General features: G+C 60.4%; 2 protein-coding genes across 2 annotated transcripts; one reads left to right on the top strand and one right to left on the bottom strand.

Annotated features, from left to right (window-relative positions):
• The first annotated feature begins 1,853 nt into the window (after window positions 1–1,853).
• Window positions 1,854–5,341, top strand: CAV3 (caveolin 3). The gene is made up of 2 exons (XM_054280809.1): window positions 1,854–1,967; window positions 5,000–5,341. Exons 1-2 carry the CDS (start codon window positions 1,854–1,856, stop codon window positions 5,339–5,341), a joined length of 456 nt encoding a protein of 151 aa, XP_054136784.1.
• Window positions 5,342–9,032: 3,691 nt separating this feature from the next.
• On the bottom strand, window positions 9,033–15,121 carry OXTR (oxytocin receptor). The gene is made up of 2 exons (XM_054280807.1): window positions 14,173–15,121; window positions 9,033–9,686 (listed from the first exon to the last, which is right to left on the bottom strand). The coding sequence occupies exons 1-2, from the start codon at window positions 15,101–15,103 to the stop codon at window positions 9,445–9,447; spliced, it is 1,173 nt and encodes a 390-aa protein (XP_054136782.1). The 5' UTR covers window positions 15,104–15,121; the 3' UTR covers window positions 9,033–9,444.
• Between the last annotated feature and the right edge of the window lie 9,046 nt (window positions 15,122–24,167).

Below are 24,167 nucleotides of genomic sequence, written 5' to 3'. Positions count from 1 at the left end.
TAATTTTAATTGATATTAAACATGACAGAGCTTCTGCTCAAACTCCTATTTGCCAGCCCTGATTTCCGCTGCCTCTGCAGGGCTGATGCCAACACAACCCTGCCCTCAGCAGCCTCTGCGCCACCAGTCCTGGAGGGCTCAGGGGCCACCCAAGCACAAGAGCCCCGTGCCCCTGGCAGGGCCAGGGCACTGCCCAAGGCAAGGCTTTCACCCAGGGCTCTGGCACAAGCACAGCCAGGCTGCAGCCCTCAGTGACGCTGACAGGGAGGAGAGCCACCCTCCCAATTTCTCCTTCTTTACTATTCCTTCACCGCAGTTCTGGGCTGCTCATTTCCACAGGAGCTTTGATCTCAGTGAGCTTTATTTCTGCTTTATTCTTCTCTGCTCAAGAGAACTAAATCCATTTTGCTTGCTGGGTCCTAGGGGCAGGTTATTTATCTGACTTCTAGCAGGCTTCCAGGCCCCCAGCCCCAGTCCTACAATGTGCTCCCACGAGCAGTGCTGCCCTGAGAGCACCCAGGAGGCTGCTCAGGCTGGGGGCAGCGCTCACTGCCTGCTCCTGCAGAGGATTCTTAATAAATGTTCTGACAACGGAGGGTTTGCATTTCAGTGAAAAACCTCCGATGGCTTCCACGTGGGGTAGATCTGTGCAGCAGACGGGGCAGAGCAGCGCTGAGCAGCGTGCCCTGCCCCGTGTGTGTGCCCCTCTGCTCTCACACCAGAGGCTGTGTGCCCACAGCCTGAAGTACTCAGAAATGCATTTATTTATAGCAGCTACAGTGCCACGGAACCTCCCCGTGCCTCTGCCGGCTGCGGGAGGGAGGGAGGGAGACATTCGCTATCTGCCGCCGCTGCTGCCTGGGTGTGCGGTGCCGGGACACCGGGCCGGGATACCAGAACGGGGACACCGGGGCAGGGACACCAGAACCGAGCCGGGCCACCGGGACAGGGACACCAGAACCGAGCCGGGCCACCGGGACAGGGACAGCAGAACGGGCCGGGACACCGGGGCACACAATCGCTGCCCTGCAGTGCCAGCCGTGCCCGGGGCTCTGCAGGGGCACCTCCACACCCAGCGCCTGCCTGGGCACCGCCAGCCTCCCCCAGGACCTGCCAGTCCCCTTGCTACCCCATTTTGTAAAGGGCTTTTTTCACAAAACCATCACTTTTAAACAAATCCTCAGATCAGAAAGGCAGGAGCTCACAGGAGACATTAGACTGAGGAGGATTAGCAAAGTACAGCGCTGGTTAAATAAATATTAACCAAGAAACCCTGGAGGAGATATTCCAACCACTGTGGTTCTGTGGTTTGGTCTTGGATTTCCTCGAGTTTGCATGGGTGAGAAGGTGGAAGCTGAGGAACCCAGGCTGGCACCACAGGCCTTCTCCTGGGCTCTGAACGGCCCCTGAGGAGCTCTGGCCAGCCCAGGACAGGGTGGCATCTCTGGGTGATGTTTACAGACACAATTCCTGAATTCCCCAGCTGCTTCATTTACAGATTCACAAACAACTACTTCTCCTAGTCTTTTGGGCACTTTTGCCCCAATTTGGGCATTGTTTCTCCCACACAAGGATAAGATCCCACCAGCACGGCTGGGCTGGGGGCTGCACACCCACCCTGCCCTGGCTCAGAGGCCACCAGCCGCCCACGCACATGCCATCCCCCTGAGGTGGCAGCACGGGGGCGGCCCAGAAAAGCCCCTTTAAGGGACACTTCAGGGCGGCCTCGGCAGCCAGGACATTAATTTTAGCCTGGCGCAGTGCCAGGGGCACGGGCAGCTGCTGCGGGCGGGGCCAGCGCCTCCTGTCCCTGTCCCTGTCGCTGTCCCCAGCGCTGCCAGTCCCGCCCAGCCATGGCCGAGGAGCACCGCGAGCTGGAGGAGCGGATCATCATCAAGGACCAGCACACCAAGGAGATCGACCTGGTCAACAGAGACCCCAAGCGCATCAACGAGGACGTGGTGAAGGTAGGGCCGTGCCCCAGCAGCAGCCATCGGCGTTTGGGGTCACACCTGGGGGCTGGGGCCAGGTGTCCTGGCATGGCTGGGGCCGTGCTCCTGCTCCATGTGGCCCGGCAAAGCTGTCCCTAAGGCTGGGGAGGTGACAGCCCTGCTGGCCGGGGGCACGCCTGGCTCCAGGTAATGCCACATTTCCCACGCCTTGAATGGGCTCTCCAGTTTCATTGTGGCTTGAAAATTTATGGAGATCCTTCCTTTGCACCAGCAAGCTGGCAGCCAAAAATAACACAGAAATTAAATATTACCAGTTTAATTACCAGGATATTGGGAAAAGGCTGCTGGCCTTGGAGGCACCCCAGTGTCAGTGCCTGTTGTTTGAGGTGTGTTGTCATGTTTGTGGAAGATTGCTCTCCCCAGGGCAGCCCAGAGGTGCAGCACCCCCAGCTCTCTCCCCTCATTTCTAACCAAGAGGAATTCCCATTCTAACTCTTGGGCTTCCTCTAGACTCCCTTACAACTGCAAACAAATTTTGTCTCTGTTAGCAAAGATAATTCCAGCCCAAATGAGAACAGGAGGACAGGAAGAGGTGAAAGGGTTTTGTTAAAACCATGTTTGTGACTGTCACAGCAGAAGGGACAGAGGGCACAGAGCTGCTCACACAGGCTTTGTTACAGGCTGTGACCTTGCCAGCTCTGCTGAAACACAAACCTCAGTTTGGGCATGAGAGCACCATTACAGCTGCAGCCGTGGTGTGGTCAAACGGGATGAGCTGTGACACTGACAGCCATCGCTGGGCTCCCTGCTGGCACTGTGACACCTGCCCTGACACCTCAGCATCCCCAGCCTCACATCCAACAGCCGTGCCACTGCCAGCAGTGCCTCCCACAGCCCTGGCCTGGGGCTGGAGAGGTGCCAGGCCAGGGGAGCCCCATCTGCCACGGCAGCAGGGACCAGCAGAGCCCCCAGCCCACGGCAGCAGGACCAGCAGAGCCCCCAGCCCGCGGCACCAGGGACCAGCAGAGCCCCCAGCCCGCGGCACCAGGGACCAGCAGAGCCCCCAGCCCACGGCAGCAGGACCAGCAGAGCCCCCAGCCCACGGCAGCAGGGACCAGCAGAGCCCCCAGCCCACGGCAGCAGGACCAGCAGAGCCCCCAGACCACGGCAGCAGGGCCAGCAGAGCCCCCAGCCCGCAGCAGCAGGGCCAGCAGAGCCCCCAGCCCACGGCAGCAGGGCCAGCAGAGCCCCCAGCCCACGGCAGCAGGACCAGCAGAGCCCCCAGTCCATGGCACCAGGGGCCAGCAGAGCCCCCAGCCCACGCTTTGGGGTTCCCCAGCCCAGGAGCAGCAGCAGCCACTCCTGGGTGACAGTGCCAGCAGTGTCCCAGCCATGCCAGGGCCCCACCAGCCCCTCCCTGCCTTTCCCACTCCAGACTCTCCAAAGCCTGACGAGACCTTCCAGGCTCACCCACTCCCATGGCCACGCTGCTGCTCCAGCACTCAGAGCTCAGCGTTCAGAGCTCAGCTCAGCATTCAGAGCCCAGCATTCAGAGCTCAGCCCAGCATTCCTCCACCCTAAAATAGCCCGGGAGGGCCGGGGAGGGAGGGCAGAGGCAGCCCGGGCAGGGGCACGGCTCACCCTGCTCTGTCCCTGTCCCACCCCAGCACCAGGGCATGTGAGCAGGAGGGCTCTGAGGCCCAGGCAGCAGGAGCTGCAGTGCCCACCAGAGGAAGGGCTCACCTGGCCCTGGATAAACACCTGAGCACCACAGAGCAGCAGCCAGAACTTGGGATCAGGTCACAGAAGTGGCTCTGCCCGCAGAGCCTGTCACAAACCCCCCGCAAGCACGGCACCAGAGCAGGGCCTGGCTCACTGGGTGAGGCTCTCCCAGCACAAAGGGTTCCATGGTTCTATAAAGGAACAGTACCTGCACGTGCTGCTCCCTGAGCACCTCCAGCACGATCCAGACTCAGCCTGAGCCCCCACTGCTCCTCCAAGCCCACTCCCAGTGTGGTGACAGCAGAAAGAGCAACGGGGCAGAGCCCCTGCTTTTATATCCCACTGCTCCCTGCATCAATTGGTCCCTGATGAGCTCGTCGGGCAGTTGGGCACTAACCTGGGCCAGTCCCCAGCACACCTGGGCTTCCTAGGGGCTGCTGATGGCACCTCAGGGCCCGCTCTCAGGGCTGCTTCTCCTCATTGCCAATACTTCTGTCAGCACCCCCTGCTCACTCCAGGAAATTAAAGATGACACAGAGTGATTTTGTGATCCAAGTGCTTCCAAAAGCAGAATGGATATTGTTATTTAACACGAATGTACAGACACGTCAGCTGCCGGGGGGAGGCCGGGCTGGTTTTCAAGACAAATAGCTCAGCTCATATATTCCCTGGCAGTGAGTTACACCCCAAGGGGATCTCTGCGTGGAGTTTTGGGGAGTGTGTGTCACTCAGAGACACTCCCAGTGCCTGCACAAATGGCGAGGGCAGGGCTGAGCCCCAGCTCCCTTCCCCAGGAGGAACATGGACAGACAGCACTGAGCACCTCATCCTATGGGTATAAATAAATAATCCATAAATCCAGAGGGTGTTGGGTCTTTATTAGCACACACACCTTCCTGCCGAGTGGGCAGCCCCGTCCCTGAATGCTAAAAAAGGGCAGGAATGGGCTCTGGCTGCCTGTGCAGCCAACACTCCCACGCACAGCTCCCGTTCCAGGGGCTCCTGCCTGGCCTCACCTGACTCCCCAGATCAGGGGCTGGCACAGGGACTGTGCCCCCCCGTGCTGGGGCCCCAGGCGTGGGCTGAGCCGCCCCTGCTGCCCACAGGCTGTGGCTGGGCAGTGCTGGGCAGTGCTGGGCAGTGCTGGGAGCCCTGAGCCCTCTCCCAGCTCTGCAGGGCTGGCCCTGCCCGGGCTGCAGGGACCCAGCCCAGCACTGTCCCCGCTCTCCCCAGGCCCCTCCGTTTGGGATCTGCTCTCCCCTCGTGCTCACATCGGGGCCTTGGCTGACCCCCAGACCTCCCCTGTGTCCTCTGCTCTCCCCCAGGTGGATTTTGAGGATGTGATAGCTGAGCCCGTGGGCACCTACAGCTTCGACGGCGTCTGGAAAAGCAGCTACACCACCTTCACCGTCAGCAAGTACTGGTGCTACCGGCTGCTCTCCGCCCTGCTGGGCATCCCCCTGGCCGTCCTCTGGGGCTTCCTCTTCGCCCTCATCTCCTTCTGCCACATCTGGGCCGTGGTGCCCTGCATCAAGAGCTACCTGATCGAGATCCAGTGTGTCAGCCGCATCTACTCGCTGTGCATCCACACCTTCTGTGACCCGCTCTTCGAGGCGCTCGCCAAGATCTGCAGCAACATCCGAGTTGCTGTCCGGAAGGAGACTTAGGTGCTGGCAGCTGCCCCAACACCCTCACACAACCCCCTCCGTGCAGGCTGCCTGCCCTTGGGCACACAGAGTCCAGTGAGGGACCCAGACACGGACACCCCTGTCCAGGGAGGGATCTGAACACGGACACCCCTGTCTAGTGAGGGATCTGAACATGGACACCCCTGTCCTGTGAGGAACCTGCACACGGACACTCCTGTCCTGTGAGGAACCCAGAGGCGGACACCCCTGTCCAGTGAGGAACCCAGACACGGACACCCCTGTCCAGGGAGGGATCTGAACACGGACACCCCTGTCCAGTGAGGGATCTGAACATGGACACCCCTGTCCTGTGAGGAACCTGCATACGGACACTCCTGTCCTGTGAGGAACCCAGACGCGGACACCCCTGTCCAGTGAGGGATCTGCCCAAGGATACCCCTGTCCAGTGAGGAACCTGCGCACAGACACCCCTGTCCTGTGAGGAGCCCAGACATGGACACCCCTGTCCAGTGAGGGACCCGCACAGGGACCCTGTGGCACAGGAACCCGTGGCAGGGCCCCGCAGCAGAGCTGGCTCTCAGGGATGCTCCCTGCTCACAGAGGCAGGCCAGGCTGCTCCTTACTCCACCCAAAGCCAGAAGCCTCAGGAGAAGGGAGCCCATCGTGGCCCAGGGAACAGCCCCGGGGTCCCTGTGCCCTGCTGGCCCGCGGAGCTGCTGGGAGGCACAGGGACAGCAGCCTCTCCTGGAGAACAGCCCTGTCTGTCCATGTGCTGTCTGTCCTCAGGTGCTGGGCGAGCACTGGGGCTGCAGAGCTGCTGCTGGCCCCTGCCCAAAGCCTGCCTGCCCCTGCATCCCTCGGGGCTGGTGCTGACAGAAACTCCCCCAAAGGAGTTATTGTTTGTGGCAAACAATTGCTGTGGTAGGAGCTTCTGCATTAAACCGCTGCTCAAAGCTTTTAGGGATAGAATAGCTAAACCAAACGCTTTTCATGCCTGTTTGCATTTCAGCCAAGCTGTGAGAGCCAGAGCAGGCCATGCATGACATGTTGTGTCTGCTTCCAGAGCGTGAGCTGGTCCTGGGCCAGCTGCAAACCCGCCCCTGGCACTCGAGGCTCAATTATGTAATTAATTGTGGAGCATCGTTAAGTGCCGTGGGCAGGGTCCAGGGCAGGACAGCACGGTGGGAGCCAGCCCTGAGCGTGGCCAGGGGGGACACAGAGCCTTGGGGAACCCCAACTGAGAGACAAGCTGGGCCCTGAGCAAAGCCTGGCTTGGCTTCTCAGGCAATCTCCATGAGATACGCGTTCAGTCAGCTCCAGGCACACGGGGTGTGCATCCCACCCAGGCACACGGTGTGTGCATCCCACAGGCCAGGGCTGTCCCTCTGCCCCGATGGACAGGGAGAGCAGAGGAGGGAGCCTCTGCCAGGACCCTGCTGCTCCGGCCACAGGGAGAGAGGAGCCAGGGGTGAGAGGTGCAGCTCAGAGGTATTTCCTCCCTGTACTGTCAGTTAACTGCTCGGTCCCTCTTCCACAGGGCTGCACTTTCACTTTGAGGCCCTTGAAGGCTCTTTTGGCTCCAGCCTTAAGTGCTTTGCTGAACCAGGGCCCAGGAGGTCTCTTTGTTCAGAGGCTGCTCTCAATTGTCTCCATGTGCACTGGATTCCAACAAAGACTTGGAGCCAAAGACTCCTCTAGTGCCACGCCAAGGACGAGAAAGAGCCAGGGTTTCTGCTGGAGCTCTTCCAAGGGCTTGGGATTGTATCCTGCTGTTTTCCATAGCAATGTGGTACCCAAGCTCCAGCAACATCAGGGCCCAAGAAGGATGGAGTGATTAAAAAAAAAAAAAAAAAAAAAAAAGATATTTAGGTAATTATAGGAAGGTGGGGAAAGTCTCAAAAAACCTTTCATTTTTTGTGAGAATAAAAATAATTAAAATCAGTTGTATAATGGACTTATACTACTTGTTGTTGCTGTTCTAGTAGTTCACTGCCTGAACCCAAAAAACCCTGAAATGCTGATGTTCCCCCCACATTGCTCACCTGGGCACACACTGCTCACCTGTCAGCCCCTCTGTTCCAGTTCTGCCCTCCTGGAAAGCTTTCGGCAGAGCATTCACTGGGGCCCTCCCCAGCTGCTCTCGCTGTTCCCCTGTGCCGCAGCCTGGGGCCCGTGCAGGAGCTCAGCCACGGCCCCTCTGGGCTGCAGCACCTCCAGGCCCGGGACACGGCCCTGCCTGACCCCCATTCACCTCCAGAAACTGCAGCGGGGCTGGAGGGAATCCCCTGTGAGTCCCAAAGCTGCCTCCCTTCTCCGCGCCTCCGTCCCAGTGACATCCCCGGCTCCCGTTCCTCCCCGGCAGGGGATGCAGCTCGGGCTCTCCAGAAAGGGACACCTCCGTCCTTGTTTGCTGCAGGAGTGCGTGGCTCTCAAGGAGAAGGAAGGTGAACGTGGGAAGAAAATGCTCCATGGTGTCCTGAGGATTTCAGCCAGTCAGCAAATGTGCTATGCTCACTTGGAGCTCCCACCAAAAAAAAAAATCAAAGGAATGTCAGGACGGGAAAGGTGCAAATGGACCTGCTGGCCACAGTGAAGAAATAAAGGACACATTTAAATGCATTTTTCATGTTCATTCCCATCACGAAAGGCCAGATTACATCGCCCTTTGAGAGCCCCAGCCGTGTCCCGTGCAGTGCCGGTGTCGCAGCCAGCTGTGTGCCGCTGGGGGCAGGTCCCGCTGCGGGGCAGGGCACGGCTGGCAGCGGGCACGGCTGGCAGCGGGCACGGCTGGCTGCGGGCTCTCGGTGCTTTCCATCCATCCCCTGCAATCCCTCAGCCCAGCTCCCCCCGCGCCTCCCTCCCGCCTTCCACCAGCCGCAGTCAGAAAACTTTATTTACAGTATTTGTTTACAATAAAAATCCATGCCGTGAGTGCATCCTGTGCCACGGAGCGAGCACAGGCACGGAGCGGTGGGAGGCTTGCTGGGACCTGCGGTGAGCCAGGGCCGAGCCTGGCTCGGGGACACGGCAGGAGCGTCCCTGTGGGAGCCAGGGTCTGCCGGATCCCGCACAGCCCCGAGCAGGAGGTGCTGGGCACACCCGGACAGGGTCAGTGCCCAGAGCCCGCACAGCCCCGAGCAGGAGCTGCCGGGCACACCCGGACAGGGTCAGTGCCCAGAGCCCGCACAGCCCCGAGCAGGAGCTGCCGGGCACACCCGGACAGGGTCAGTGCCCAGAGCCCGCACAGCCCCGGGCAGGAGCTGCCGGGCACACCCGGACAGGGTCAGTGCCGTACCCCGGCCCCAGCCGTGCCCCAGGCTCCTGCCCAGCCTCACTGGGTACAGGGCACAGAGCTGGGCTGGGGACACCCGGGCCACAGCACTGTCCCTTTGAGGCTGGTCCCTGCTGACATCAGGAATGCCCTTGGCTGTGCCCCAGGCAGGGGGAGCAGGGCTGGCATGGTACAGGCTAGCATGGTTCAGAGCTGCAGGGCAGGCCTGGTGCAGGCTGGCATGGTGCAGGGCTGCAGAGCTGCAGGCCTGGCATGGTGCAGAGCTGCAGAGCTGCAGGACTGGCATGGTGCAGGCTGGCATGGTGCAGGGCTGCAGGCCTGGCATGGTGCAAGGCTGCAGGGCTGCAGGCCTGGCATGGTGCAGGGCTGCAGGACTGGCATGGTGCAGGGCTGCAGGACTGGCATGGTGCAGGGCTGCCTCTGCCCCACAGGCTGCAAGTGAAGCCAGGGCTCCTGTGCTGAGAGCGCGGAGCGGGATCCTGCTGCAGGCGGAGTGGGGCAGTGCCCAGCCACCTACCGGGGGTCACACCACCCATCTCCCTGTGCTTCCATCGCACCTGCCCCAGCGGCACCGCGTCCTTTGTCCCTCCTGGCGCCATCCACAAGCCACTGAAGTCAGGGATTGGGGCTCAGGAACGGGTTCCTGCCATCTAATCCCAGGCAGCACCGAAAGCTGGACGCAGAACTCCTCGCCCACTCCCGTCTCGGTTAAATAAGGCCTCTGTACATGCTTACACCATATTTACACCTGCGTGCAGACCCCTCTGTCCGGCCCGGCCGCCCCAGGGCAGCAGCGCAGCAGAGGCGCAAGGTCCGGCTGGCCGCGGCCTCACGTCGTGGGCGGCTGCACGAAGCTCCTCTGGCTCGCGGCCCTGCAGCTGAGGACGAAGGACGAGGAGTTGCTCCTCTTGCTCAGCTCGCAGGCCGGCCGCGACTTCAGGTAGCGCGTGGAGCAGCAGAGGAAGCGGCGCATCAGGTCGTGGAACAGGTGCCCGGTGTAGAGCATGTAGATCCAGGGGTTGCAGCAGCTGTTGAGGCTGGCCAGGAGCATGGCGATGATGAACGGGGACGCTGCGAGACAGAGGCGGTGTCAGGGCACGGCACACGGGCCCTGCCAGAGCCCCGGGCACCCCGAGACCTCTGCCCGGCAGGGATGAGCCCGCAGGGACACAGGGAAAGGAGAGCCCGCAGGGACACAGGGAAAGGAGAGCCCGCAGGGACACAGGGAAAGGAGAGCCCGCAGGGACACAGGGAAAGGAGAGCCCGCAGGGATACAGGGAAAGGAGAGCCCGCAGGAACACAGGGAAAGGAGAGCCCGCAGGAACACAGGGAAAGGAGAGAGGCTGGAACACCAGGGAAAGGAGAGCCCGCAGGGACACAGGGAAAGGAGAGCCCGCAGGGATACAGGGAAAGGAGAGCCCGCAGGAACACAGGGAAAGGAGAGAGGCTGGAACACCAGGGAAAGGAGAGCCCGCAGGGACACAGGGAAAGGAGAGCCCGCAGGGATACAGGGAAAGGAGAGCGGCTGGAACACCAGGGAAAGGAGAGCCCGCAGGGACACAGGGAAAGGAGAGCCCGCAGGGACACAGGGAAAGGAGAGCCCGCAGGAACACAGGGAAAGGAGAGAGGCTGGAACACCAGGGAAAGGAGAGCCCGCAGGGACACAGGGAAAGGAGAGCCCGCAGGGATACAGGGAAAGGAGAGCGGCTGGAACACCAGGGAAAGGAGAGCCCGCAGGGACACAGGGAAAGGAGAGAGGCTGGAACACCAGGGAAAGGAGAGCCCGCAGGGATACAGGGAAAGGAGAGCCCGCAGGGACACAGGGAAAGGGGAGCCCGCAGGGACACAGGGAAAGGAGAGCTCGCAGGGGAGGGAGTGAGGGGCCGAATCTCAGTTCCAGCGGCTCGGGATCCGGTTTGTCTCCCCCAGAGCTGCGTTCTCAGAACCTCGCGGTTCGGATTTTCTCCCCAGAGCTGCGTTCTCAGAACCTCGGGGCTCGGATTTTCTCCCCAGAGCTGCGTTTCCCCGCTCACTCCGGTATTCCCTGAGCCGCTCAGGAGGCAGAGCTGCCCCGGCACAGCCCGCACGCCTGGGGGTGCCCGGAGCGGGGAAGGGAGCGCCAGCCCGGCCCTGGCCGAGCCCTCTGCACGGTGCTCTGCCCGCACCCCTCTCCAGTGATGTTTCCTTCCCCCGAGTGAATGCTCCCCGCACAGGGCTGTGCCAGGGAGGACATTCCCACAGCAGCGAGCCTGGCATCCCCGGTGGCAGGGGATGAGGGGATGGTGGCAGCGCAGTGCCAGGACATCAAGTCCTGGCTGCTGCTCTCTGTGCCCGGAGCACAAAGCACCGACCGTCCCACCTGGGAGCGGGATCAGCTCCGTCTGGGGACAAGGGGATGGTGGCGCTGGCATCTGCCGTGGCACCAGGACAAGGGGGGACGTGCCCTCCATGAGGTGGAGATGATGGAGCCTTTGTGCTGCTCCCCGTGCTCCAGCTCAGCTCCTCAGCCCCTCTGCGCCCAGAGGAGGCACCAGCAGCGAGGACGAGCACGTCCTTTGGCTGCTCTGGCCCCTTCGTGCCTCTGCAAAAACCCACTGGCAGCTTTCAGACCAGTGAAGAAACGTGACTATAAATGCTACCTTCCAAATTCACCTTTAGCCAATGGATGCGTAATTCCTGCTCTTGTGGTATCTGCTCCAACTACTTTTAATTTCAAGTATATTCTAAAAAATAGTTAATAATTAATTTCAAGTAACATTAATATTTCAACAATAATTAATTTCAGGTATATGCTAAAAAATAATTCATTGCGGAGGCACAAGACCTGAAATACATCCCAGTGTTTCTACCCACTTGAAAACATCCAGCCAGGGCTGACTCAGCTCTTCCTCTCTGCAGGAGGCAAATTGAATTTCAGGAGCTCACTGCAGGGCAGGTCTGGAGGGCGATTGCTCCCCTCCTGGCGGGAGCACCGGAGACCCGAGGGGCGCCGACCGTGCCAGGGTGTCCCTCAGGGATGGCCCCTGTCCCCAGGCCCCGCTGGAGGGGTGCAGGGGACACCCAGCACGGGAGGGATGGGACGAGGGGTGCCCAGCTCCCACCACTGACTGCAGCACCTGCCCCGAGGGGAAGGGACCCCGAGGGGAAGGCGGAACAGCCGCGGTGCTTCACAGCCCTGCTCTTGCCCTCACAGGGGCGTGAGCCAGCTCTGACCCCGAGCTCAGAGTCCCGCAGGTGCTCCCTGCGATGTGTGTGCAGCAGGAGCCTCCTGTGGGGGGACCCAGCGCTTAAACCAGCCCCTGGATCATGACCTGTTCCCACCCAGCTCACAGAGGCTCTGGGGCGTGTGGCCGCCTAAGGGGGATCCCTGCTGCCTGCCCAGTCACCCCCGAGCAGCTCATGGGGTGCAGTCGTGCCCCCATTGCCGCTGGCACCCAGGGACCCCCTCCCCTCCTTCTGCTCTGCCCACGCAGCTGCCAGGGGAGGAACAGCCGCCTTCCCTTCCCAGCACGGGGCACCCCTCTCCTGCACCCACCGGGCTGCCTGGGCACAGGGAGGGACCCGGGGGCAGGGCAGGGCTGCGGGAATGCTGCAGGCAAAGCCCCAGTGCTCCGCAGAGAGATCTGACTGTGCTGCCCCCCTCGTGCCTCCGGGCAGCCAAAAGGTGCAGGAGAGCCTGGAAGGAAGGGCTGGGGGCTCCCAACACCTGAATCCACCTGGGCTTTTCTTCCCGTGCCTCCAGCAAGGGCCCTGGCAGAGCTCCCACGCTGTGCCGCAGCCTCGGGCTCCCGGAGACAGGAACAGAGCGCGGGGGAGTGAGGAGTGGGGCACAGCCCCGAGGGGATGGAGAGCATCATGCCTGAAAGCAAGGGAGAAGGGAAAGGAAAAAGGGAAAAGGGAAAAGTGCTGCAAGGGAAAGGTTCCCCACGAGCCAGAAGGATTGGGATGGACAAATCCTGTCCATCGAGGGCCAGCAGAGCAGCAGAGATTTGGGTGCTGCCGAGGGCTGTGTGCGGGAAGGGAGGGGCAGCCCTCAAGGTTGCAGGATTAAAGTACAGCCCAAGGAGGGCTCCTTCACCCCAGAGCCCATGCAGGAACTGGAAGTTTTGACCAGCCTGAATCAGGCGGAAAACGCCTGGAGCGCCCAGGTAGGTGCGTGAGCCACGTTCCACTTCTCCTGGAATAAATGGAGCGGAGAGAAGCGGGAGAGGCGAAGCCTGGCGGCTCCCTGGGCAGCCCAGGGGCACAGGGGCTGCGGGACACGGGGCTCGCACAGGGCTGTGCAGCGGGATGGGCCCTGTGCCCGGCTGCCCTGCCCTGCGCTGCCCAGAGCCCGCAGCGCTCGGCCCGGGCCGCCAGGGAGCAGCTGCTCCCCGGTCTCTGGTGAGCCCGTCAGCCTGCCCGAGGCGCTCTCATCCCTGGCTGCGCTTTCCTGCCCCTTCTCCCATCTCACAAAGTCGTGCAGAGTTTTTCCTTAAGGTCTCCCCCGTGGTTCTCCCGTCTGGCACAAACCTGCACAGCTCCGGCCGTGTCACACCAGGCAGGGGGACACTTTCTGTTCTATCTGCAACTTCAGGGATGACAGCAGCCAGCCCAATATAAAAAATGGCAAATCCGTGACACCATCCATGTCTTTAGGAAAAGGTTTCGCTCATAAATCAGGGTTTTTCTGCTGGAGCCGTGCTCCAGTTAGAGATAAAATAACAGCAACAAAGTGATGGGGTGGATGGAGCAGGAGGAGAGGGAGAAGAGGCCAAGAGCAGAAAGCAAAAAGTTAGCGAGGAAGAAACGATAAAACAAAGGAGAGGAATTCAGGCTGTGCAGCTTTCTCCTGAGCTCCCGCACAGCCCGCAGCATGTCCCAGCACCCAGGGTGGGCAGGGAACCTCCAGGGACCCCAGAGCAGCACCCAGGGACAGGCACCGCACAGGGACAGCCACAGTGCAGGCACAGTGGCCAGCGAGGGACAGGCACAGTGCAGGGACAGGCACCGTGCAGGGACAGGCACAGGGCAGGGACAGGCACAGGGCAGGGACAGTGGCCACCATGCAGGGACAGGCACAGGGCAGGGACAGGCACCGTGCAGGGACAGGCACAGGGCAGGGACAGGCACAGGGCAGGGACAGGCACAGTGCAGGGACAGTGGCCACCATGCAGGGACAGGCACAGGGCAGGGACAGGCACCGTGCAGGGACAGGCACAGGGCAGGGACAGCCACAGTGCAGGGACAGTGGCCAGCGAGGGACAGCCACAGTGCAGGGACAGTGGCCACCATGCAGGGACAGGCACCGTGCAGGGACAGTGGCCGCGCAGGGACAGCCCCCGCCCTGAGCACTGCCCAGTCCCCGAGCCGCAGTGCCCCGCAGTTTGCCAGGGCTCCGGCAGCCCTCGGCCCAGGAAGCTGCGGCTCAGCCCCTGCTGCCTGCCGGGGTTTCTGTGTTCGGGACTTTGTCCCCTCTCCCTCCCACCCCCAGCCCGGCCCGGAGCAGCTTCCCCGGGTGTCCCCAGGGGCTGAGCGGAGCCCCCAGGGCCGGCAGGGCGAGGGAGGGGAGCTGTACCTTCCTGCGGGGCGTTGCTGTCCCACACAGACCACATCTGCACGAAGAAGAAGGGAGTCCAGCACACGATGAAGGCCAGCACGATGATAAAGGTCATTTTGACTGTCCGGATCTTGGCTTTCGAGATGAGCCTGGTGCTGCTGACCCTGGCAAACACCACCCCGCCGCGGGAGCCCGAGCCCAGACCCACGCTGGGCCCGTGAGCCGTCTTCAGCTTCACGTTCTGCCAGATTTTGAAGCTGATTAAGCCGTAGCAGATGCTCAGCATCAACACAGGGATGATATAGACCATGAGGGTGATCCAGGTAACGTAGGCTTTCGGTCCCCACGGCTGGATGAAATCCGCCCAACAGTCGTAAACCCCGTTCCCCACATCCCTTAGAGAAAATATGTGGATCTGAGGGATGCTGACCAGCAGGCACAGCAGCCAGGTGAGGAGGACGGAGACCCGGTCGGCCCTCCTGTGCAGGGACCTCAGCGGCTGACAGATGGCCAAGCAGCGGTCCAGGGACATCAGCAGCAGCATGTAGGTGGAGGCGAACATTCCCACCACCTGCAGGTACTTGATCAAGCGGCACAGGAAGTCTGGCCCGTAGAACCTGAAGGTGATGTCCCAGATGAGCTGGGGCAGCACCTGGAAGATGGCCACGACCAGGTCAGCGATGCTCAGGTGCTTCATGAAGAAGTACATGCGGGAGTGCTTGTGGCGGGTGGTGTGGATGGCCAGGAGCACGCACAGGTTGCCGGTCAGGGCGAGGAACAGGATGAGGCACAGGACCGTCACCTCCACCTTGGCCATGTCCTCGTTCCTCTTCAGGGGGTCGGCGGTGCTGTTCCTGCCGGCGCTCAGGTTCTCCGGCCGGAGGCTGCCGTTCCCCAGGGAGCTGTTGATGATCCAGGTGCTGCTCCCCGCCAGGTACAGCTTCTCCATGGCCAGCGCCGGCCCGCATCGAGCCTGGGGCAGGGTGAGGCCAGAGGGCGGGCAGAGAGCGGGCAGAGCTCCTGGCGATGCGTTCCCGTGCGGTAGCCGGCCGTCCCCGCCGCTCTCTCCGCGTCTCCGCGGTTCTCAGCGTTCCACGGCTGCTCTCCGCGTGCCCCGCTCCGTGTCCCCTGCCGTCCCCTCCCCGCCGTGCCGCTCCCTCTGCCCGCCCGTCCGTGTCCCCGTGTCCCGGCTGGCGGCTCCTCGCCGTCCCCTGGCCGGTCCCTCGGCGTCTCCGCGGGCGGCGGCCCCGCTCCAGCCCCGGCGCGGGGGCCGGCCGAGCGGCAGGGGCGGGTCCGGCCCGGCCCCTCGGGGCCCGCCCGCGGCCTCTGCCCCGCGCCCGGACCCGCCTCAGCATCTTCCCCGCGCCCTCCGCGCAGCGCGGCCGATCGCGCTCCCCGCCGGCGGCGCCGCTTCCCGCAGCTCCTTTCGGGCAGTCCCGGTTCTCTGCAGCCCCTCTCGGGCAGCCTCGATTCTCTGCAGCCCCTTTCGGGCAGCCCCGTTCCCCGCAGCCCCTCTCGGGCAGCCTCGGTTCTCTGTAGCCCCTTTCGGGCAGGGCCGCTTCCCACAGCCCCTCTTTGGCAGCGCCGCTTCCCCGCGGCCCCGTTCCCCCGGGCAGCGCCGCTTCCCCGCAGCCGCTTTCGGGCAGCCCCTCTCCCCCGGGCAGCCCCGGCTCCCCGCAGTCCCTTTCGGGCAGCCCCGGTTCCCCGCAGCAGCTTTCGGGCAGCCCCTCTCCCCCGGACAGCCCCTATCCGTTCGGACAGCCCCGGTTCCCCGGGCAGCCCCGGTTCCGGCGCGGTGCCGCGAGGGGCAGCGGCGGAGCGGGGCTGCGCTGACGGGCGGGAGCCATCAGCCCTCAGCCCAAAGCCCCCGGGGTGGCGGCCCCGGGCACGGCGCGGAGGGAGGGAGGGAGCACGGACGGGCCCTGCCCTGCCCTGCCCGAGCTGCCGTCGCAGGACACCCAGGGAAGGTTCCCCCGCAGGTGCCAGCCCGGCCTCGTCCCAGGAGCAGGCTCAGGAGTTTGTCACTCGGCAATGAACACACCCACCAAGAACTTCTCTCTTCTTTCAGGAGGAAGATTTCAGAGTATTATTTCTATAAAATAAAGCAGTACTATGAGTGACACCATTTGTCACCAGCTCACCAGCACAGCTCAATGGCTGTCCCCATTTTCAGGCTCCCTACAAGGGATCCAGAAACTGAACGTGCAGGTGGGATGCTGAGAAGAGCATGGAACCCTCCCAGTCCCCCCTCAGTCCAGCAGCCCTGAAGGCCCCCAGCATCACCACCCTTTGCTCCCCACTTCCAAGTCACATCTCAAACCCTCCTCAGCCCAGCCTTAGGCCCTGAACAAACATCCCTGCAGCTATTTTTAAAGATTTTTGGGAAGTTTTAGCTCCATGCAGGATGAAGAAATGTTACATACTTTGGCACGTTCTTCCCTCTAGGGTTCACGTTCTTCCATCTTCAGGCAATAAAACTGCTGTGGGAATCGCTGCTCACCATGTGCAACGCTTCTTTTTTTACTGCTCTGCTGGTTCTGGGAGAGCTCTCAGGGAGGAGGTGGCTGGGGGCAAAGGGGAGGCAAGGAAAGGTTTGCCCTTGGCTTCTGCTCCGTTCCTTGGGGACTCAGGTGTGGCTCAGCCCCCGTGAGAGGTGCCTGAGGGGAGGCAGAGCAGCCACTGCTCCTCTCTGGCCTTGGCTGAGGTGTCACTCATGGCTGCACAGACACAGCTCCGTCCAGAACAGACCTGAGCTGCTGCAAAGAGCCCAGCGGCCCCGGTGCAGCCCCTGCAGGAGTGCTGTGCAGCTCTGAAGGGCATTCCCTGGCAGCGGGGAGCCCCAGTGCTCCATGGGGCAGAGCTGTGCCAGGACGGACCCTGTTTGTCCCCATGCCAGTGCCACGCTGCTCCCAGCGCCACCCGCCCTGACACACTGCTCCCAGCGCCACGCTGCTCCCAGTGCCACCTGCCCTGACACACTGCTCCCAGTGCCACGCTGCTCCCAGTGCCACCTGCCCTGACACACTGCTCCCAGCGCCACACTGCTCCCAGCGCCACACTGCTCCCAGCGCCACACTGCTCCCAGCGCCACACTGCTCCCAGTGCCACACTGCTCCCAGCGCCACCTGCCCTGACACACTGCTCCCAGCGCCACACTGCTCCCAGTGCCACACTGCTCCCAGCGCCACCTGCCCTGACACGCTGCTCCCAGTGCCACCTGCCCTGACACACTGCTCCCAGCGCCACCTGCCCTGACACACTGCTCCCAGTGCCACCTGCCCTGACACACTGCTCCCAGTGCCACGCTGCTCCCAGTGCCACACTGCTCCCAGCGCCACACTGCTCCCAGCGCCACCCGCCCTGACACGCTGCTCCCAGTGCCACCTGCCCTGACACACTGCTCCCAGCGCCACCTGCCCTGACACACTGCTCCCAGTGCCACGCTGCTCCCAGCGCCACCTGCCCTGACACACTGCCGTGCCTTGGGGTGCAGGAGCAGCTCAGTGGGGATTGCACACCCGGAGCCCGAAATCTGGGGATTGATCAGGATAACATCCGGCTCCCAGTGCCCTTCCCAGGTGAGCCCATCAGGGCTGGGCATTGGCCCCCAGCAGCCAGAGATGCTCAGTCCTTATTCAGGCAAAGCTGCAGCTGCTCCACGGCTAAAACCCAAACACACGTGATTTTGAAGCAAAGAATCCTGTGAGAATCAAAGGGCTTTCTGAGTCATCCCCTACTTCTCCCAGCTTTAAATGTTCAGGGATGCCTGAACAGCTGGAAACAGTTTTATTTTAAAATACATGCTTTGGGATAATCAAAAGCACAAACACTAAATAAAGCTAAATTTAATTGCATTTTGGTTTACTGCTGGATCTGAAATAGCTGTTTTTCCAATAGCTATCTGGAATCACAACTTTATGGTCCCCAGGACAGAAGAGGGCTGGCAAGACGTCAAGCCCAGGCCACAGCTTTGCAGATGGAGCTGCAGCCGCCCATGAACTCGTGCGTGGCTGCAGCACACAGCCGGGAATGGTACCTGGCTGCTCTTGCTGGGAATTTCTCTTTATCCTAGCATTTTTAACTAGTCCTCATCTCTTGCACTCAGCCTGCAGGAAGCCTGACTCTGGTAAATCTACTAAAACCATGGAGATGAGCAGTGCCATGGACATTCTTCATGGAAAAGGCATACCTGTGCTTCAACACAGAGCTGATGGATGCTGGGTGTTAAATCAGGCTTGGGAACATCCTGAGGGCACAGTAAATTACAACTTTTCAGTGTCTTTCTTAAATGTACACATGAGTAAATTCTCAAGTCTGGTATCAAATTCCTCCATGGCTCACCAGCTGGTGTGCTGATTTCCAGAAAAATACACAATCAATATTGTAATCTGCACCAAAGGAAACAAGGCTTTGGAGACAAAACGTGGAAATATCAGCAATGCACAGAACTGTTTGGTCCCAAACGCGTGCACCCAATTCCTTGTGTTACTGAGTTCACTGCTCAGGGGAACATAAGCCAGTCCAGGCCCGTGTGCTCAGATGCAGGTGACAGTCACACTGCTGGGTAATGCTGTGTCATCCATCACACCCTGCCTGCTCCATCCCCTGGCTATGGTATCTCTTTGTTAGCTGAAAAACAACAACGACAACAAAAAAACCCAGCCAAAAACCTAGTACTCAGATTGATCACAATTAAAAAAAAAAACAACAGAAAAAACCCTGCAGCCATAGTCAGTCCCAGAACTGCTGGCCTGTCACACCACCTGGCTGTCAGACGTGCCATGGCTGGGGAGGGTTTTGGAAACTGAGTCATCAGAACATCACTGGGAAGGGAGAAGGAGCCAGAGAAGCTGACTTGTGTATGCAGACAAATGGAGAAGGGAGGATCTGCTTGGATGCTGCAGTCTCGAGTTCTATAAAGCATTCACAGCAGAAAGAGAATTTACATGAGTTTGTGCACATATCGAGATAATTTCTCTTTTCTTCCCCACTGTGAAGAGAAAAGAAGTGTGGGACTACACTAAACTTATTCAGTGCTAGAGAACCTTTCACATCATGTCCCTAAAAGGTTTGTTGGACTCAAACCATTTCCTCTGGGTCCCCAGCTCACTGAAATCCATCAGCCTCTGCTCCCAGGGGCTCCAGCCCACACCAGCACTGGAGCCGGAGTCAGGCTCGTCCAGCTTTGGGAGCTAAACCCTGGAAGAAGAGCCTGGGCCTCCTGGCATTGAGCCAGCACACATTTCCATGCCCACAGTCCCTGGCACTCCAGTGAAGCCCTGCAGACACATCCGAGAGCGCTCTGAGGTGCCACCTGTGCCCCAGGGCGAGCCCCGGGACACTGGGGCAGGGCTCTGATCAAATCCAGCAGCTTAAACCCCCTTAGAGGAGAGCAGGCCGTGGATCCCGCAGATGCGACAGTGCAGGCTGACGCTGTCACCCAGACAGCGCCACCCGGGCTGGGCACGGCCTCGGAGCGTGGATGCAGGGTGGTTTCTGCGCAATTCCCTCTCCCCCCTGCCCATCGCACCCCGAGCCCAGCAAAGGGGGCAGAGGCTCTCCCAGGCACCTCCCCGAGCAGCCAGGCCTGCACGGGGCTCCCAAGGACACCGTTTGTGCTGAAACGTTCCTGCTTCATCCCATTACGGCCTCAAAGCCCATAAAACCAATGGAGCCTGCCCAGAGCCTGGGAGTAACAAGTCGGGATAATAAAATTGAAATATGTATCCATGTGGTTTTTAACAAAGAGGCTTCAGGTTCAAGCTGTTGGGAGATAACCCAATCATTTTACTACTTCTGGGGGGGATTACTACATTTGTGTGTAACCTCAAGCTGTTGATTGCCGTGCCCTGAACTCCCAGTCACCATCAAGGAACGAAAAGCAAAGCGAGACCCAGAGCCCTGGGACCCACACCTGCAGCAGTGACAGACAGGAGCTGCACACCCAGTGCCACACCCAGTGCCACCGCCTGGACTGGGATATTCACTAAACCTTCCCAGAGCCAGGGGAATGGATCCCCAGCTAATGCCAGGCACAGCACTGCCGGCAGCCCCTGCACACACACTGATGCCTCTGCCCACTAAAGTGAGGCACTCTTCTCTTTGAACAAAATATAAATAACAAGATCTAGCTGAGATTTTGTCAGGTAAAGATAGAAGAGTCAGAACAAAACCAGAATATAGTCTGGTTTAATATATTCATATGCAAACTCTACATTTATTTGCACATGTCTATAAAGGAAAGTGAGTCACGTTTGTGCTCATCACTACAATAATCTTAGCCAAGTGACACGAAGGAGGCTGCAATCCTCAGGATAATTCAGTAGATGTGTGTGAGTATCTAAGCAGATGTGTCTGGGAATGCCCACACAGCTGAGGATTCTTCCACACAGCCCCCATTTCTCTCCCACCAAATACCTGCAATGAAATCCCCAGCGCAGGCTCCAGGAATGCCTCTGTAGGGCCAAATAATTAACCAGAGCAGCGAGCGTTCACTGCAAAAATGAAGCCCAGCTACATTTATATCAACTTTTCAGCCTCACTAATTACTTCCCATTTGCAGTAATGTGTTTACCTTCCTCCTGAAGCTGGTAATTCACGCTCTTCTTTATTTAGTTCCAGGTGGTTGTTTTGGAGCCAACTCACCAATTTGTCCAAACGATTTTGAATTCAGGCCCTCTGGCTCCTCCAATGCCAGGTGGGACAGAACCATGATTATTCTCTCCTCTGGGCAGCAGATCCTGGTGTTGGGTTTGCCCAGCAGGTAGCTGTGATTCATCTTCAATTCCTCTGTTCGTGTGAGGTGTTCCAGTTCCAGAACATCAGCTCTTCTATCAAAACTCACCCTCCTTCAGCCAAAAGGGTTTTTGTTTTTAACTCCTGCCAGCAAACACATCATCCTTGGATAAGTGCCCTCGAGAGCCCTGACCCTGCCTGTCCCAGTGGCCACAGGTCCCTCCTGGGGTGCTCAGCCCAGCCCCATGTCCAGAGCTCGCAGTGCCCGGTCCTGGCTGTGAGGGAACCTCTCCAGCCCGGGGCACTGGGACAGCTCCCCGTGTGTCAGCTCCCCGTGTGTGCCAGCTGTGTGCCAGCTGTGTGCCAGCTCCCCATGCGCCAGCTGCCCGTGTGCCCAGGAGTGTGCCAGCTCCCTGTGTGCCAGTTGTGCCAGCTCCCCGTGTGCCCACCTCCCCGTGTGCCCAGGGCTGTGCCAGCTGCCTGTGTGCCCAGGAGTGTGCCAGCACCCTGTGTGCCAGCTGTGCCAGCTCCCCGTGTGCCCAGGAGTGTGCCAGCTCCCCGTGTGCCCAGGGCTGTGCCAGCTGCCTGTGTGCCCAGGAGTGTGCCAGCACCCTGTGTGCCAGCTGTGCCAGCTCCCCGTGTGCCAAGGAGTGTGCCAGCTGCCCGTGTGCCAGCTGTGCCAGCTGCCCGTGTGCCCAGCTCACTCAGTGATCTCGAGGAAGGTCTGGAAACAGCAGCACCTGTTCTGAGCAGGCAGAACCAGGCACACACCCCAGTGTGGGCACAAGGCCTCCGTGCCTGCCAAAGGCAGTCCCACAGGCACTCCGGGCCATCTGCAGAGCCGAGCACAGCCGGGCCACGTCCCCACCCCGCACTCCGGTTCCAGCCCCAGTGCCAGCCCCGGTGCCAGCCCCAGCGGTCCCTGCGGAGGGAGGCAGCGGGGAGCCCCTCTCCAGCACGGGGACTGCTCCTGCTTCTCCCCGCTCCCACCACCGCTGCCTTTCTCACGGCTCCTCCCGGGCTGGGGGAACAGGACAGTTTTGCTTTTTGATTATTTTGTTTCCACCTTTGCCCTTCTGCCCCGGCCTGAGGGACTGCTCCGTGACCGAGCCCATTTCCTGCAGGCCGGATTCCCTGCCCAGAGGCGGCCCAGCCCAGCAACACCCAGCATCGGGCCCCTGCGAGCTCCGGGGAGCCACAGCCACGGGGAACCTGCCTTGGGCCCCGTCCGGGATGGAGCCACAGCCACGGGGAACCTGCCTTGGGCCCGTCCGGGATGGAGCCACAGCCACGGGGAACCTGCCTTGGGCCCGTCGGGGATGGAGCCACAGCCACGGGGAACCTGCCTTGGGCCCGTCCGGGATGGAGCCACAGCAGGGTGGGACGGAGGGTGCCCAGGACCCCAGGGCAGGGTGGGACAGGGGGTCCCTGGGCTCCCAGCCCTGCAGAAGGCTTTGGCTGTGGGGATGTGACAAACATCACTCACCATCAGCGAAAAGGTGTCGGGAGGATGCAGTAACCTCGATCACTCATCCCAAGAACACAATGGTGGGTGGGGTTTCCCCCCCATGGGGCCGTGCTCAGCCCAGCAGGACCCTGTCCCGCATCCCCCTGAGCATCCCCCCCTCACCGTCAGCGCCAGCTCGGCTCCTCTGCTGCTCCCAGTGCCCCCAGCCTGGCTGTCCCAGCTGCTCCAGTGCCCCCAGCTGCTCCAGTGCCCCGAGCCTGGCTGTCCCCAGTGCCCCTTGACTCGGTGACGGAGGAGCAGAGCTGCCCAGGGGAGCAGGGGACGGCACAGCGTGGGGAGGACACTGTGTTTCCTTCCCTGCTGTTTTTTCCCTTATGTTATGCACTTCCTGTGACCCTTGGGTTGGTGAGATGTGCAGCAAGCATCACTTATGGCACCCGGGGGATCAGCAGCCACTCCTGGCACGGGCTGGGCCTGGCAGCAGCCTGGCACTGGGGCTGGCCCTGGGTGTGGCACAGAGACTGGGTCCTGCCAGGTGGGAATGAGGCAGACCATCAAATCCATGTTGTGTTTGCTCCCTGCAGCTCAGGCACCACGACTCACGGCCACACACCCCACTCACGTTTGCCAACTCCACGAGTGGCACCAACCCACAGCCCCATCAAAAGGAGGAGAGAAGCTCCAGCTCAGGGAAAGGTCACCAGCTTGGACGTTAAATGGTGATGACAACAATAATTGACATAAAACCCCAATGTTCACAGGCTGTCGGCAAACCAGTCTGATTTGTGCCCGTATTTAAGATGTCAGCTGCTCTCTCCCCTCTCCTGCCCCTGCAATTGCCACAGCTCCCGTGGCAGTGGCTCCTCAGCCCATTTCCAGTGGGAATGTCAGTGCCGCAGCCACAGCAGGCGCCGTGTCCCCACAGCAGCAGCTGCTCTGCACACCCTGCACAACGCCCTTTATGATACTAATTTACAGTACTATCACCATTCACCGGCCAGCTGCAACCAACTCCAATGCCCGAGGTGAGCTGCTGCGACAAAAAGGCAGCCCTAAAGCAGACATCAATAATTGTCTTTCAAAAGGATTGGTTTAGTAAAAAAAGAACCAAATTAACACAACCAGATTTCTGCTTTGCCTCTGCATCACTCCACCTCATGCACTTATGACAGTTTATATCTGCCATGATTTAGCCTGCTCCAAACACAAATATTCCTGGGAACCATGGCTTGAGGAGGATTATTTCTGAAACCCAGCTTCACTCTGAAGTCAAGACACAATGACCCTCAATCTAACCCAGACTTTGTGCCTTCTTTGCCGAGCTCCCACTGACCAAATCTTCAGGGCTCAGCAAAAGCACCTGAAGTATTTTCATATTTTGCTTACAAGCTTTATTCTCCAAAGCCTTCCCTGGTGTTCAGGTTTCTTGCATTTCCTTCATTTTCTTGCACCACAAAATCCCACCACGTCCTAAAGAAGATCTCACTTTTCAAAGTAACTATTTGCTTGACAGCTAAAACACCTCATGTTAACAACCTTCTGATTTCTTCCCAGTTTCAGGACTTCAAACTGAAATAATGACACGTAATACTGAGTAAGTTTACCAAGACATATATAAAAAAGCCTGCTAGTGTAGGGCATTCCCTGTGCCAGGAACTGGGGCACCAGTGCCTGCCCAGCCCCAAACCAACCCCGTCCTGCAGCTGCTCCAGGAGGGCACGTGGGGCTGGCCCAGGATGCAGGCAGGCAGAGACAGAGGCAGCACACGGCCCAGGCGCTGCACCAGGGGGAACTCGGGCACAGGAGCCAG

Source organism: Melozone crissalis, unplaced genomic scaffold (genome assembly GCF_028551555.1).
Source record: "Melozone crissalis strain CALT ecotype California unplaced genomic scaffold, PUWL_Pcris_2 ptg000029l_1, whole genome shotgun sequence".
NCBI classification, from domain to species: Eukaryota; Metazoa; Chordata; class Aves; order Passeriformes; family Passerellidae; genus Melozone; species Melozone crissalis.
The sequence above is the reverse complement of the archived record's forward strand: the minus strand, read 5'-3'. Positions and strand labels throughout refer to the sequence as shown.